Source organism: Hibiscus syriacus, unplaced genomic scaffold (assembly GCF_006381635.1).
Source record: "Hibiscus syriacus cultivar Baekdansim isolate YM2019G1 unplaced genomic scaffold, ASM638163v2 tig00110557_pilon, whole genome shotgun sequence".
Classification (NCBI taxonomy): Eukaryota; Viridiplantae; Streptophyta; class Magnoliopsida; order Malvales; family Malvaceae; genus Hibiscus; species Hibiscus syriacus.
In genome coordinates, this window is record NW_024062780.1 from 973,315 (window position 1) to 989,250 (window position 15,936).

The 15,936-nt window shown below is 36.4% G+C and overlaps 1 protein-coding gene across 1 annotated transcript; it reads left to right on the forward strand.

The window, feature by feature from the left end:
* The first annotated feature begins 8,790 nt into the window (after positions 1–8,790).
* Positions 8,791–9,440, forward strand: LOC120132084 (protein GLUTAMINE DUMPER 3-like). Its single transcript, XM_039148923.1, has one exon. It carries the CDS (start codon positions 8,898–8,900, stop codon positions 9,438–9,440), a length of 543 nt encoding a protein of 180 aa, XP_039004854.1. The 5' UTR covers positions 8,791–8,897.
* The last annotated feature ends 6,496 nt before the right edge of the window (positions 9,441–15,936 follow it).

Consider the following 15,936-nt stretch of genomic DNA (forward strand, 5'->3'; position numbering starts at 1 on the left):
ACAAAATGAATCTGGACGTACTGAGGGGTTCGGGTTCATTGTGTTATTTTATGATTAATATCAGGAGTTACAAAGGTTTAAATTTCTGGAATTAAATATGAATTTTAATTCTCATTTTTCTTGGACGCTTTTACCCTGGACACATCCTATAAATGGAGAGCTCATTTCACTCTCAACTCATCCACAATTCACTCAAACATTTATCAAATCTCTCAAAGCTTTCTAAGCTTCTAAGTATTTCTGATGATCAGAGGAGTAGTACCACTAGCAGTCCACTCTGGTTCCGGTGTACAGAATTTGGAGCAACTGTCCTAACCTCGGGGGATGATATGCCTATTGGAGAGGTTACACTCTTTGGAGCAGATTCATATCCAAGACAGTGGTTTTTACCACGACACTGTTTCAGTTGATTTGATTGATTGATTGATTTATTTATTTTCCATTCAGTGCTAGCGATGTGATTTTGCAATTAATATTACCAACAATTTAGAAACAAATTCATATAATGCAAATATGACATCACCTTTGAGCAAACTAATTCCCGATCTTTTCGAGCTCGACGCACTCGATGGAAAAAATTACTGGAGGTGGTCCCAGCGGATACTGATATTTTTCGAGTAGCTTGATCTGGATTACATTTTACTCAGACCATCACCTACCATTTCGCTGACCACCTTAGTTACCGGAGATAATGCATATGTGGTCTAGTCCGATGTCGCCTTAGCCTCTGCTACTACGACTATCGCTACTACCGAGAAATACAAGAAGGTTAATAAGACAGTGCGAGGACATCTTCTCAGCCACATGTCTAACAAATTGTTTGACATTTTCCTTAGAGAAAGAAGTGCCAAGGCGACCTGGGACACTCTAGAGAAGAAGTACAGTGCTGACGATGCGGGCATAAAGAAATATGTTGTCGGATAATGGCTCAAATTCCAAATGACAGACGATAAGCCATAATGGATGAAGTCCATGACTACGAGAATCTGGTGGCCGACATCGTTGCTGAAGGAATACAATTGTGTGAAGTACTCTAAGCCAATGTCCTCATTGAAAAGCTGCCCAAGTCTTGGTTCGACTACCGCAATCCTCTCAAGCATAAGAAGAGAGATATTTCACTTGAGAAAATGGTGGGCCACATGAAAATCGAGGATGTCAACCGTCTAAAAGATAAGGTTACGAGTTCCTTTAGTCATATGTCTTTTAAATCTAACTTGGTTGAATTTGGTGGTGCCTCAGGTCTAAGTTCAAAAAGACCGTCAAACGAGGGAATCCGAACAAAAAGATGAAACCTCAGAGGGGAACAAATTTCAAGAAACCAGGAAATGCCAAAGCTAATAGAAAGACGCTCAAGTGTTATGTTTGTGATATATCCGGACACAAAGCCTATCAAGGCCAACACCCCTCAGACCTCCAGAATGAAAACAAGCCACAGACGCATGTTACGAAGAATGATGATGACATCATTGTTGCAGTGGTTTCCGAAGTCAACCTGGTGGAGAATAGTTCTGAGTGAATGGTTGATAATGACGTTTCCAAACACTTCTGCGCAAGGAAGGATTTTTCACTGAGTTCAAGGATGGTAACGGAGGTGAATGAGTGTATATGGGGAACTCCAGTAATTCTAAAGTGTTGCGCAAAGGCAAGGTTTTACTCAAGCTGACTTTCGATAAAACTTTGGCCTTAAATAATGTTTTATATGTACCTTTCTTGCGTAGAAATTTAATAAATGACATACTTCTGAATAAGGCATGCATTAAGTTAATTTTTAAGGCAGATAAACTTGTACTTTCCTGAAACAGTGATTATGTATGAAAAGGTTTTTTAAATGGGGGTTTATTTGTCATAGAAACTCAACTTAATGAGAATAAAGCTACCACTTCTGCTTATATAGTTGAATTTGTTGATATGTAGCATGCTAGATTAGGACACATTAACATTCATGATTTAAATAAATTGATGAAAATGAATGTTATGCCTAAACTAGACATAACTAGCTTTAACAAATGTAAAATTTGTATAGAAGTTAAGCATGCTAAACCTCACTTTAAGAATGTTTCTAAGAGAAATATCGAATTGTTAGAACGCATTCATACTAATCTAGTTGACTTTAGAAAATTTGAAAGTAAATGAGAAAAACACTACTATATAACCTTTTTAGATGATTACTCGAGATACATAGAGGTTTATCTTCTTAGAACTAAAGACGAGGCTGAAAATTTCCTTCTTATTTATAAGGCAGAAGTTGAGAATCGATTAGATAGGATAATTAAATGACTTAGATCTGATAGAGATGATGAATACATATCAAATTTCTTAAAAGAGACGTGTGAGAAGAATAACATAATTCACGAAACTTCAGCCCCTTATTTTTCTCAACAAAATGGTATAGCCAAAAGGAAAAATAGAACTTTAAAAGAGATGATGAACTTATTGTTGATAAGTTTTGGGTTATCTGATAATATGTGGGGGGACTCCATTCTATTGGTAAATCATATCTTGAACCGAATACCTCATAAGAAATTAGATTCTACTCCATATGAATTGTGGAAATGATACGCTCCAAATCTACAATACTTGAAAGTGTGAAGGTGTCTGGCTAAAGTGGGATTATCGAACTTTCAGAAGACTACCATCGGACCTAAAACCATTGATGCAGTGTACATAGGGTATGTTACAAATATCACATCATACAAATTCATGTTTCTACAAGACTATTCTATTTGTGAGTCGAGAGATGTCGTTTTCTTTAAAAATTATTTTCCTTTAAAAAAACCTAAACCGAATGAAGAAACACAAATAGAAAACATTTTATCCACTTCTTCTAGTGTATTTGCTAGGTCAACTCAAGAAATTGAATTCAAACCTAGAAGAAGCAAAAGACAAAGAACTAAAACCTCTTTTGGACCAGATTTTATAACTTCCTTTATTTCTGAGATAAATGATTTAGACCATATTTATGATCCTGTAGCTCAAATATTTCTATTAGATGAGGATCCTAAGACATGATGAAACTATACGATACATCGATGCTAGTTTCTGGAAAAGCGCTATTAATGATGAATTATAATTGATAATGTCTAATCATACTTAGGAATTGGTTGACTTGCCTAGGGGATTTAGAACTATCAGCAATAAATGGGTCTTCTGGAAGAAACTGAGGCCATTTGGTTTTATTCAAAGGTACAAGGCAATGCTAGTTGTCAAAGGGTTTACTCAAAAATTCGGTATAGACTTCTTCGATACGTACTCTCCCTTAACGAAAATCTCAATGAACCAGGTATTATTTGCTTTAGCCTCCATTCACATATTGCAAATATATCAAATGGATGTAAAGACTACGTTTCTGAATGGAGACTTAGATGAGGAGATCTATATGGAGCAACCTCTTGGTTTCGAGACACCTGGAAGGGAAAGCAAAGTATGCAAACTTAAAAAGCCGTTTTATGGCCTCAAGCAAGCTCCTAAACAATGGTATGGGAAATTTCACAAAACTATTCTTAGTTTTAGTTTTGTTGTGAATGGTTCGGATGTATGCGTGTATTCGAGAATGTTTGGTGTTGATTGCATCATCATAAGTTTATATGTTGATTTTCAGTAACAACATTGAGTCTATTAACAAAAAAAAAGATTTATTGTCCACTAAGTTTGAGATGACGGATTTGGGAGAAGTCGATGTAATCTTAGGAGTCAAAGTTACCAAAACTGAAAATGAATTTTTTTTTAGTCAAGCACATTATATTGAGAAAGTGTTGAAAAAATTTGACAGTTTTGACGTCGTCACTGTTTGAACCCCTTATTACACCAGCATACATCTCTTTAAGAATAAAAGGAGTAGCATTTCCTAAACTGAATATGCTAACGTGATCAGAAGTCTAATGTTCTTAATGAATTATACTCGGCCTGATATTGCCTATATTGTGAGTAGACTTGGTAGATATACCCATAATCTAAGTTATGAGCATTGGTTTGCTCTTAGACGCTTACTCAAGTATCTTAAGGGTACAATAGATTGAAAACTTGAGTTTGTTGGTTATCATGTGATACTAGAAGAATATTGTGATGTCAACTGGGTTTCTGACAATGATGAGGTAAGCTTTACAAGTGGGTACGTTTTCACTTTAGGCGGAGCAATAATCTAGTGGAAATCTGCAAATCATACTTGTATTGCTTATTCTATCATGGAATTAGAGTTTATAGCTCTTGATCTAGCTGCGCAAGAAGCTGAGTGGCTCAGAAATTTATTAGCTCAAATTCCATTGTGGGGAAGAGTGACTCCTTTTGTTTCCTTATTGTGTGATTTGCAAGTTATGATATGTGTGACGAAGAACCAAGCTTACAATGGTAAAAAAAAGACACATTCACATAAGGCATGAATTTTTTAGACACTTGATAAGGAAAGTAGTACTCTCCTTAGAGTATGTGAAGTCGGAAAGGAACCTAGCAGATCCGCTTACCAAATGGTTAAGCCGGAAGCTGGTTCTAGATTTGTTGAGGGAGATGGGTCTAAAGTCCATTGGTTGTGGAATTTGTTGTGGATACCCAACTTAGTATCTAAGTTCAATGTGGTCAAACGAAACTACAGAAAAACTCATAGTGTATATTTATCAATCTATCCCTATGACGAATAATGTACTGCCCAGTTTGAGCTTAATTGTTTTTAATAAATTCATAGCCCAGGTTTTGGGTGATATTAGTGAGAAAGACTTGATGAATTTACCGATTTTGATTGAATATATATTCTTAATAAGTTCATAATCCATAGTTGAGTGGGTAATTCTAATTGAGAATGACAAGATGAGTTTACCGCTAGAAAAGGTTGAGTGTTATGAAAAACTCTTAATGAATTCAAATCCAAAGTTCAGATAGTCCTAGTGAGAATGCCATATTGAATTCACCGACTAAAGAGGTTGAATATTTATTCTTAATGACTTCTTATCCTAGAGTTTGGATGGTTCATTTATAATGAACTTGAAGAAAGTCAGCATACCTTCTGTGAGCTTGAGCTGTTTTATAAGCTCTTGATTATTTTATAGCCCTCTTAAGGGTGGTTTATATCAAGATAAACCTGATGAAATAACCTACGTAGGTGAGAAGGGTTAGCCACATTCTATGAAAAATGTTGGGTCATTTTTCTAGCACACTTACTATAATTCTTAGGTAAGATGGCCAAATATATACTTTTGTATATATATATATCTTACACATCGAGGACTCAAGTGGATGAAGGGGTTAGTTGTGTGTTATGAGTTTACCCTTACCTTAGAAAGTTAAAGACTAGTTTCACTTATCTAAGAAAATAATTTCTCATCATCACTATGTACTAGTTCAAGATACGTTCACTAGTGCTTAAGCAACTAATCTCGCTATTGCCCTTCTAGAAAGATTGTTTTTAGTTTTAGAAGAATTCTTTCGCATTAGTGAGGGAATGTTAGTAATGCTCAATCCCACATTGAGTGAGTAAATACATTGGGATTGAATATTTAAGGTTTACATTCTCCACTCTCTTGTTTAGTGATAGAGAACAAGGGGGACTTCTCGCGCATCGTGCCGCCGTTGTCCGTCCTTCTCGTCTCGTGCTCGTGGTCGAGGTCGAGGTCGTGGTCGTGGCAATACATGTCTTCGACACGTCTGCGGATTCTATCTTTTTAGAGAAAATTCGTAAGGAATTTCCACTTCAAATGGAATTTGGAGCGACGTGCTAACATCGAGGGACGATATGCCTATTGGAGCGGTTACACACGTCATGACGAATTCGTTTCTAAAGCAGTGGTCCAGTTAATACTAACGGTGTATGATTTTACAGTCAATATTACCAACAATATAAACTCCTATGAGAAATAGAAAATGGGCTTTTCCTTCTTCCTCCTATCTCTCAAACTAAACTCCTATGAGAAATAGAAAATGAGCTTTTCCTTCTTCCTCCTATCTCTCAATCTAGAGATAGGAAAATTGTTTATCATCTTCAGTTGGTCATCGGTCATAAACTACTTGTTAAGGCTCTTCTCTTTAATAGAAAGAGATGAATTATTTATAATCAACACAACCAATTTTTTCTCATCAACAATGCTCCAATCAAAGTTTAGTCATGCCAAATGACTTAATACTGCAAATAATTGCCTGTAAATGTACAAATGAGGATGCTTCATACATTCTATGTGTGCAAGAATAGTTTCCAGGTTCCAACATAGCCTTGCTAAGGTACGGAAAGAAAAAGTTGGGTCATTCTGAACAGTGTAACTAATGAACCAGTGACAGATGGGAATCGGAACGGGACGCTCATTACCATATTTCATGTCGTCGATTGCTTTCATCAAGTCCAATGACCCCATCACTTGGTTTAATCATTTATCACTACCCTCGTAGTTGAAGCTGTGGCCGAATCGCAACGAAGAAATATAGGCCAACACTGATCAAATACCTCCTCTTACCTGTAATCTGTGAATAACTTAGTGGCGACCGTGACGTCAACAAAATGCTAGCTAGTCAATGCAAAATCATTGTCAGAATGATGACTTTACCGATGACCAATAGAAGGGTTTGGTGGCTGCTGCAAATGCAATCGTTGGACCAATTAGATTTCACGGGCTAATTAACCTATTTCCTGTGATAACCTACTCTACTTCATTTAATGTCCAGGTTGGACTCATTTGGTCTTTGCACTCAACTGTTCACATGTCATCGACTCTTTTAAACCATGCATGCAAACAGACTCAGCACTGACACGCTGTGTTCGATTTGAAAGAAAACACCTGACCATTCGGTTTCTTTCCAACTAATATAATTAATCGCTAATTAAATGCTAATCGGTACAGCTAATGCTAGATGGGGAACGTAATGAGATTAAATGACAGAGCTAATGAGCACGAAATGAATGGAAAGCCACAACACATTGTTGGCATCCCAATATTGCCACCCACAAAGCTAATGCTTCCATTATTTACCTTCTTTATTATTTAATTAAACGGTTGTGGTTGATGTCAGCAAATTGTAATTAGTGCCCCTAAGGCCTAAGATATGGTATGGACCCCCCGAAGTGTACATGAAAGATGCAAGTGCCCCCTCCTATAATTACTTGCACAGTGGATTAATTGAACACTCCTTTTCAAAATCATCTTATGCTTTGAAAGTAAAGAACAATACAATCAATTTTCTAAATAATAATCATTTGTCTTTAAATTATTACAATATTTATTTGACAAATTGACGTGAATAAATGACGGGTCTACCAATAGTGATTGGTTCAAGTGGTAATCATTTTAATATCGTTTAAGTAAGATCTCAAGTTCAAGTCTTTGTGTATGCACATGATTCCTTCTTAGGGACTCACCCACCAGAACTAGGTGTACGATGCGAACCGGTCCGGATTAATCAAGACGAAACCTTAAAACCGGGAGAAAAAAAGAAGAAGGGTCTATTTACAACCCACCATCTTCCGAGTATTATCATTAGCGTCATCCGCAACTAAGCCAATATGCTGCTACCATAATTACATATTTGGTTCGATAAAGAATATTTTTTCACAATCAAGCACAGTAAATCAAGTTTTCATTTTCTGTCAGCAACGTCAGCGGATTATATCCAAATCGATTGATTTTTTTTTATTCCATCTTAAGAACACTGGGCATGAGATTTATCGCTTCGATCTTATTTACGTCTACTCATGTCGAGTAGCACTTGAAGCATCGATGCCCTTTTGGATTAACATGAATCTAGCCTGAATAGATCATTTTTGGGCACTAAACATTAGGAATTTTAGAAGGAAGAAATCTGAGATTTGCATTTTTACAAAAGAGAATATATATTGGATTAAGGGATTTATATTTCATGAATTTACTTTTAGCAGTTTTTTAAAAAATAGTTATTAATCTATTAAAGATGTACTTTACTATGATTTATTAATAATGCATAAGATGTGTATGAACCAGCGATCTCGATATTAAAAGAATAGTTATTATTCCTTAAAGTCTCTGGTTTGAGCACCATTAATGTCAGAGTGTAAATGTTCAATGTCAAATGATTGAAAATTATCTTTGAATAGATATTGTCTTATACTTATTATAGATTAAACAAAAAAATGATGCATAAGATGCAAACCTAATAAGAAAAATATTTGATATATAGATAATGTAAAATTTAGAATAGGTAAATATCGATATATTCGAATGACTATAAACTATATATGTTAATTATTAAATTTTAAATAGTAAATCTTAAAACATAAACTTTATATTGTATCTACTCACAAATCTTAAATAGGATATATAACATTAATGCATTGGTTTATAAAATATTTTTAACTGTAAAATAATAATCACGACAACAGTTTTTTTTATGTAAAAGACGAAAATGAGGCCTCTTTAAAGATTTGAAATGAAATAATAGAACCAGCATCCACCAACTTTCAAATCAGGTTAGATGTAAGGAACCTTTTTAAGCTTAGTGTACTATATTAAAATCTTAATGGCCAAAAAACCAATAAAATTTTGTCCATGGAATATGCTAATGCCTAATATGCTTATACTCCCCATGACACAGAGCTGCCATTGGTGATTCTTCAGGGCCCACGTTTCTCTCGCCTTGAGGTCCGACTACAACGCACCATGGTTCATTAGGGTCACTACCCGGATGCGAAGGATCTGAGCCAACATCGCTGCCATCGTTATTTAGAGTGAAAAACAGCGTATAAACAGGGCCAAGCCCGTGACCCTAACCTAATCAAAACAGATTTTTTTTTTTAATTTCCCTCACTTTCCCTGCTTATAAATAACAGTCCTCACCATCTCTGTTTTGCATGCTCACACTCTTCAGTCTTCACCTTCTTCTCCTCTACCTCAACCAAATCACCACCTTCTCCATTAACAATAAAATCGAAGTCTATAAAGAAACACTATAAGATGAGGCCTATTAGCAGCGGTAACACAGTGGAAGCAGCAAGTATGCCCTCATTGTCACCGCCGGCAATGGCGCAGCCACGCTCTCCATGGCACTCGCCCGTGCCCTACCTCTTCGGAGGCCTAGCAACGATGCTGGGTCTCATTGCTTTCGCTCTCTTGATCCTAGCTTGCTCCTACTGGCGACTTTCTGGTCTCTTGGACAACCACGGTGAAGGAGGCGACGCCGAAAGGGATGTCGAAAGCGGTGAAAACGAGGGTGAGTCAACCAAGCCGGTGAAGGTTTACGAGGAGAAGATTCTGGTCATAATGGCCGGTGAGGAAAAGCCCACGTTCTTGGCTACCCCTGTGTGCACTAAAGCTTCCTCGTTTGGTGATAAGAATGGTAAGTTTGAGGACAAGGAAGGATCAGAGATACCTGAAAGCGGTGAGAAAGTGAAAGAAGAAATGGGCGGTGATGATGGCAATGATCAATTGCCAACAATAAGAGACAACTCTGAAAATCACGAGAATCACGACTGCCAACCAACCCTAGACCAAAATTAAACCAGTGAGCTTAGCTGTTAGTTTCTTCTTCTCTTTGCAGAGAGTGAGATTTTCCATTGACCTTCCTTTCTTCTTCTCCCACTTTTTGTTTTAATCGATTTTGATAGCCGGAGAAAGTAAATTTTGACGAGAACATAAATTAGACTCAAGTTCTCTTCCCAAATCACATCCAAATTCCATAGAACAAAGCATGTTACAGCTTCTTCAACCGAATTACAGAAGCAGACTCAAGTCCGAATCGGCCGAGAAACAAGAGAGAAAAGAAAAGCGAGCTTTAATTATTAGCCTGTCGTTGCACAAAAAATTCAGCCGTTTTGAGCCGTTTGCTAGGACAGAGATATGATTTAAAAATATGATGGGAATAATGATCTTTTTCGATCTATGAATTATAAATTTCACTTTTAAAGTACTATATAAGTAGAGGAATAAAGGAAATGAGTGGAAATTAAAAGCACTTATTCCTCGAAAGAGTTATAGTTTTAGTGCTGTGAAAAAGAATTGTCATCCCTGAAGAGGAAGCAATGCAATGCAATGCAATGCAAGTCGGCTGTCTTCTGTAGCAGGCAGGAGACACGTGGCGAGCAGTTCATTAAAGCAGAACATTAAGCGGCGACTCGACGCCACCATTTGAAATTAACTCGCCTCGTTTACTATTTCGCAATTTTCCAAGTGGAGATGCTGTACTAATTAGTCCAATGTGCAATGTTCAACTGTCATCGAATCTAGGTTGTGGACACCCGTTTTTGTCCGGGTCTTTTTTGTATATTATTATTATCGTTATTTTTATTATTATTATTATTATTATTTATTATTAATATTACATTTTACATATTTTGCAGGCCAAAGCCCAATACAACAAGGCCCAACCAAGGCCCAACATAGGCCCAACAACCCATCAGTTTAGGGTTTCAAACCCTAAATCAGATTAGGGTTTCAAACCCTAAAACAAATTAGGGTTTCAAACCCTAATCCCCTATCCAGCCGCCGCCACCGCCAGCAGCAAGTTGCACTTCCCACCGCCGTCGTCACTGCTGCCGGTCCATCTCATCGTCGCCGTCATCATTAACAGAGGCCGAACAGTGATAGAAACAGCGAAAAATAAAACAATCAACAGAAACCAAATCAATATCAACTTATCAAATACAGTGGCCTAAATCTGAAAACCCATAAAAAAATCCCTATAATCCCGAAAATCCGGGATTCAATCACCCTAAATCAACAACCCATAATTTCCCCTATTCCTAGACCTCATCATCTCAACCAAATGCAGGATTAAAGCACATGCAGTAGAAAAAAAGAGGGATTCGGGGGGAGGTTTTGAAAAAACAGAAGGAATCCGAGAAAACCCAAAAAAAAAATATATGAAAAAATAAAAAGAAAAAGGAAAGAAGAGATTACCTTTCGTGATACCTCTGCCGTGGGCTTCGCCGAGACCAAAGCTAGGCCACCGCACCGAAGGTAAACAAAAGGGGTTATCGTTTTTGGTTTAGGGTTGAGTGTTTCAAGGGTTTTGAGCGATTTAAACAGAGGATAGAGGGAGAGTTTAGGGTTTTATTCGTATAACCCCGTGGCCACCGATTCACGGTGGCCGGGGTTTTCTTTTTTCTTTCGGCAACAAGAAAGAGGATTGAGGGTCTTTAGGGGTCGGTTTGCTCCCCATGGCCACCGTCACGGTGGCCGGGGAGCCTCTGTTTGGTTGTTGCGGCGAGGGAGAAAGGAGAGTAGAGAAAGGGAAAGGAAAGGAGGCTGAGAGAGGGGTGAAAATGATTTAGGGTTCGGTTAATAACCCTAAAATGGGATTATATCCCAGTTTCAAAAACGACGCCGTTTAGAGGTTTCCGTGTTTTCATATTAAGGGGTAAACTACTCTTTTGGTCCCTGATGCTTTGTAACCGTATTATTTAGCCATTAAATGAAGTTTCATTTATTTGATTTCAGATTCTGATGTCTCCTTATTTATATTTTAGTCCTTTTATTATTTGTTAAGTTATTTTTGTTAATATTTGACATTGGTCACTATATTTGTGAATATATTATTTTAGCCATTGGCTTGTGTATGGTTTAATTCCTATTTAGTCTTTTAGGTTTCAGTTTTCCTATTTGAGTCTCCTTTTTATTTCTTGTTATATTTTCGTCCTAACATATGTGTTGATGTTTATGACAATTTTTATATATCAAGCCTGGAATTTGTGAAATGTTTATTTCAGTCCTTAAATTTTCTGTAATGTTAGTTTGGTTTTATGCCTATTCAGGTTTATTGATTTGTGATTAATTTTATTTTGATCATTGTATGTATATTAATGGAATTTATTAACATTTATGTTTTAGTCTTTAAACTGGGTTGCCTTCTATTTTAGTCCATCTTTGTTCTTAGTTTTTATTTTCGATGAGGTTTATGATTTTGATCATCTGTTTTGCATCCTTTTCATTTCGGTCCTTTATGTTGGCTTGTGGGTGCGATTGGGATTAATATTTGATTTAGGCTTAAATTTTCTTTTAGGTTCATTTTAGTCACTATCCTAGGTATTATAACATTTTTTGGTTTATATTGGGTTCTGGTTTCAATATTTATAAATGTTACATCTTAGCCACTGATTTAATATTTCATGTATGTTTCTTTGATATTCGAATCTGGCCATCCTATTTTTTAAAATACTTTATTTTAGTCCTATTAATGTATGTTATGTCATTTTTGTGAATATTTGACTTTTGGACATTATGTTTGTAATAGTTTCATTCTAGTCCTAAGTTCTTGTGTTGTGATATTTTGTGGATGTTGAATTCAGCCATCATATTTGCAAATGTTCTATTTTGGTCACTGTCTGACATTTTATTTAATTACTTTTTGATCCTCCATGTTTCTGTGAAATTTCAATTTAGTCATAAGCTTTACTTTTGGGTTATTTTCACTTCTAGTATTTGACTGTTTAATGTTTGTGATATGGGCTCTAAATTATTTTTATTTTTTTATTTAGTCCTTTAAATTTCGGTTAGTGCTATTTTGGTCCATTAACTTTCTGTTTTTTGCTGTTTAGCCCCCTAAGTTTCTGTTTCTATTATTTTAGCCCCTTAAATGTTTTATATTTATTTTGGTTTGTAATATTTACTAATTTATTTTTAGACATTTATGTATGGATGTGTATTTTACTCATTAAGTTAATTATTTGGATTATGTAAATAATGTTTTCAATTTCATTTAATGTAAATATTTTATTTTGTATTTCCAATTACATTTATTTTCATTATATCTTTATCTGTGTAAGAAATATTCGATTATATTTTCAAGAACACGTATGCGTAGAATGGGCGTGGAAAGTACCATTTGGTCGAAGTGGTACAATCCGATACGGCATTTTAACGACATAGGAACTTGCAATAAGTCGAGTATATTTTACTAATTAATTTATTCAAACGATGCAATGTGTGTTATTTTAAATGACAATTTACTTTATTTTATGTGAATGTAAATTTCAAAATTTTTAATTTGTATTCAATTCACGTTTTCAGTTAATCAATTTATTCGTATGTAAACCTTGTTTTTAATTATATTCGATTTGTATTTTTAACATAATCAATGGTAGAATATTCTTTTACGAATGAGAAATAGTTCGAGTTAGTTGTCCCGATGGAGGATTGCTAATTTCAAGATTTCCTTTCGAGTTAAAGAATTTTCTCTAATTAAATAATTCGAAGCAAATTAATTAATGTTCGATAAATGGATCATAAATTAACTTTATATTCGATTTGTAATTTCCACCATTATGACAATGTGTAAGCGACACAGTACCAATTTTGGGCGCTGTGGGGTGCTAATCCTTCCCCACGCGTAACCGACTTCCGAATCCATTTAAATGAATCTTTGGCAACGCATACCGAATTTTGTCTAAAAAATGATTTTTTCTTAAAATTGTTTTAAAAGACGTTTTTAGGTATTCGACCTACCTAACCCAAAGGTCGATGGCGACTCTATTCAATTTATTCCAAATTAATTCCAAATTTCCCAAATTTTCCAAATTAGAGTCGTAATCGTTTTTTTTATACAAAGGTATTTGTTTTTTTAAAAAAAATGGTTATGACAGCTTGGCGACTCTGCTGGGGACCTTTTTTTTAGAGAGTCAGGCTGTATGTCGTTTACATATTGTCATCTTGGTGGAAATTATGATTTCTAGTTTTAGTTAATTTATGATCCGTTTATTGAAATTTTTAATTGCTTCGTTTTTTTGTCGTACTAACATTTTATTTTTGGCTTTCAGCTTTGTCAGGATTTTATCATTTTTTTTTCTTGTTTTGTTGTCCTTTTGAGTCGAAGGTAGGTATGTTCCTCCTCACACACATCACTCGCATCTGCATAACATAAGCTCTAGACACGAGCTTCGATCCAAATTAGTCAGGGTGAATGCTTTACTCTCGTAAGAATTTATTCTTCGTATGAGTTTTAGCAAATAACCCATGGGATACATACCTTATACCTTCGTAGGAATTTATTCCTCGCATGGGTATAAGACAGTGAATCCCCTCGAATTGAACTCGGTCCGTTTGAAACCTGTAATGGGTAAGGATTGAGGGTCTGGCAGCCCAAGGGGGCACCGACATCAAGGACAATTCGGGTACCTTTTTCCTGTTAGAGCTGAAACCATGCATATAATGAACCTTAGAACGGTCACCATAGGTATAGTCATACCGAACCTCTGTCCGTCAGTAGGTACCCAACTTAGGTGTACACAAAGGAGGAGTGTTTCTGAACCTTTCATTTTTACTTTAAATTCTGTTGAATAAAAGCATGTGAACTAGATACCATGCGGTTAGGACCAATTTTTTTTGAAATTATTCATTTTGGGTAAGTAGTATGTCCGGGTAGGATTGTTATCTATTGAAAGCATGCTCAGGTAGATATCATGACGGGTAGATGTTATATTTATCTGTAGATAACATATTTTAACTATATTGATTATCTTGCTTGCACTAACTCGTTTCTCTATTTTGTTTGTGTTACTAACTCATTTTTTCTCATTTGTTTGTGTCATTTTTCATATTTCTTTGCATTACATTGCATCTTCATGACATAATGCGGGAAGTGTTGATCCGCAAGGGGATATCCATGAGAAAATCTTCACAAGAAGAGATAAAAGTTTTCAATCAAGCAGTCACGTACACAGACATGCACCGAAGGCTAAAAAGAAATTCGCAGAGTACAAGAATGAGACTTGCTCGAAGATCGTGCAACATTCGAGACTGGAGAGATGATCCTCTGATCCATTGAGTAATCCAACAGTATAGCCTCATCTACAATCATGTCATCACTAGTTATCAAGGAGCGACGCACTGACCTCAGCATCATCGGGGCATTAACGGAGTCAGATTACAAAGCATTGAGGGGCATTAGTTCCAAATACGAAGATACGAGACGAAGCAGTGAGCTCGAATATTGTGCATCATTCAAGACTAAAACGATGATCCATTGAGCCAAAGAATAATCCAGTAGTATATTCTCATCTATAATTATTGTTACCCATCAAGGAGCGACGCACTGACTTCAGCACCGCCGGGGAATTAATGGTGTCAGATTACAGAACGCTTGAGGGGCATCGTTTTCAAGGATGAAGATCCGAGACGAAGTAGTGATCTATTTCAGACTCAGCATCTAAGCGAAGGCATGTCTGTAAAGTGGATTGTCTTGTAATATGAAAACTTTTATCTCTGGTGGAAATTGTTCTACGATATTCATCGTTGGGATCAACATTTCCGCATTTGCATTTGCATCATTGCATTATGCATAACATTCATTTAAGTGTTTTTACACGCATTAATCATACCTTGCGGGAAACTTTGAGGAAGCACTTCTAACTATGCAACTGCATTCACATGGTACTGAGAATGGATGCAAAATTTGAGCAACTGAAGAAAGAGTTGGAAGAGAGTTTGCAGAAGATACAAGCTGAGTGGGAGGTTAAAATGGAGCAAATGCAAAAGACCACCGTGGATCGTATCTTGCAAAACCAAAAAGACCTAGTTGGCCAAATGGTAGTAAAGATGGCTGAGCTCAACCAAGGAAAAGGCAAAGAGAAGATTTCATTGACTCGTGAAACAGTTAAATGTGTGAAGGCACAGGCTAGTTCACAACCAATTATCTCGCCCAACCGGATTCCTAGTCACCTAGCGAAGAGAAGAGCCAAGAACGAGATCCCAGATAATTTGAAACAGTGGTGCAGAGGGACATTCCATTGAATGAGAGGACAAAGCTCTCACAACGGGATGGATGCAACAGAACTAGTACTAGTTCCTAACCTGGTGCTTCCGCCCAAATTCAAGATGCCCGAGTTTGAAAAGTATAGTGGAACCAGTTGCCTTAATGCCCACCTCACGATGTTTATTCGAAGGATGACTGGATACACTAACAATGATCCGATGTTGATCCACTGTTTCCAAGATAGTTTGATTGGACCCGCTTCTAAGGGGTATAATCAACTGAGTCATACTCAAGTCCGCTCCTGGAGGG

What these genes read in the sequence shown, in the direction of transcription:
- LOC120132084 (XM_039148923.1), top strand. Translation starts at nt 8,898, where the DNA reads ATGAGGCCTATTAGCAGCGGTAACACAGTGGAAGCAGCAAGTATGCCC.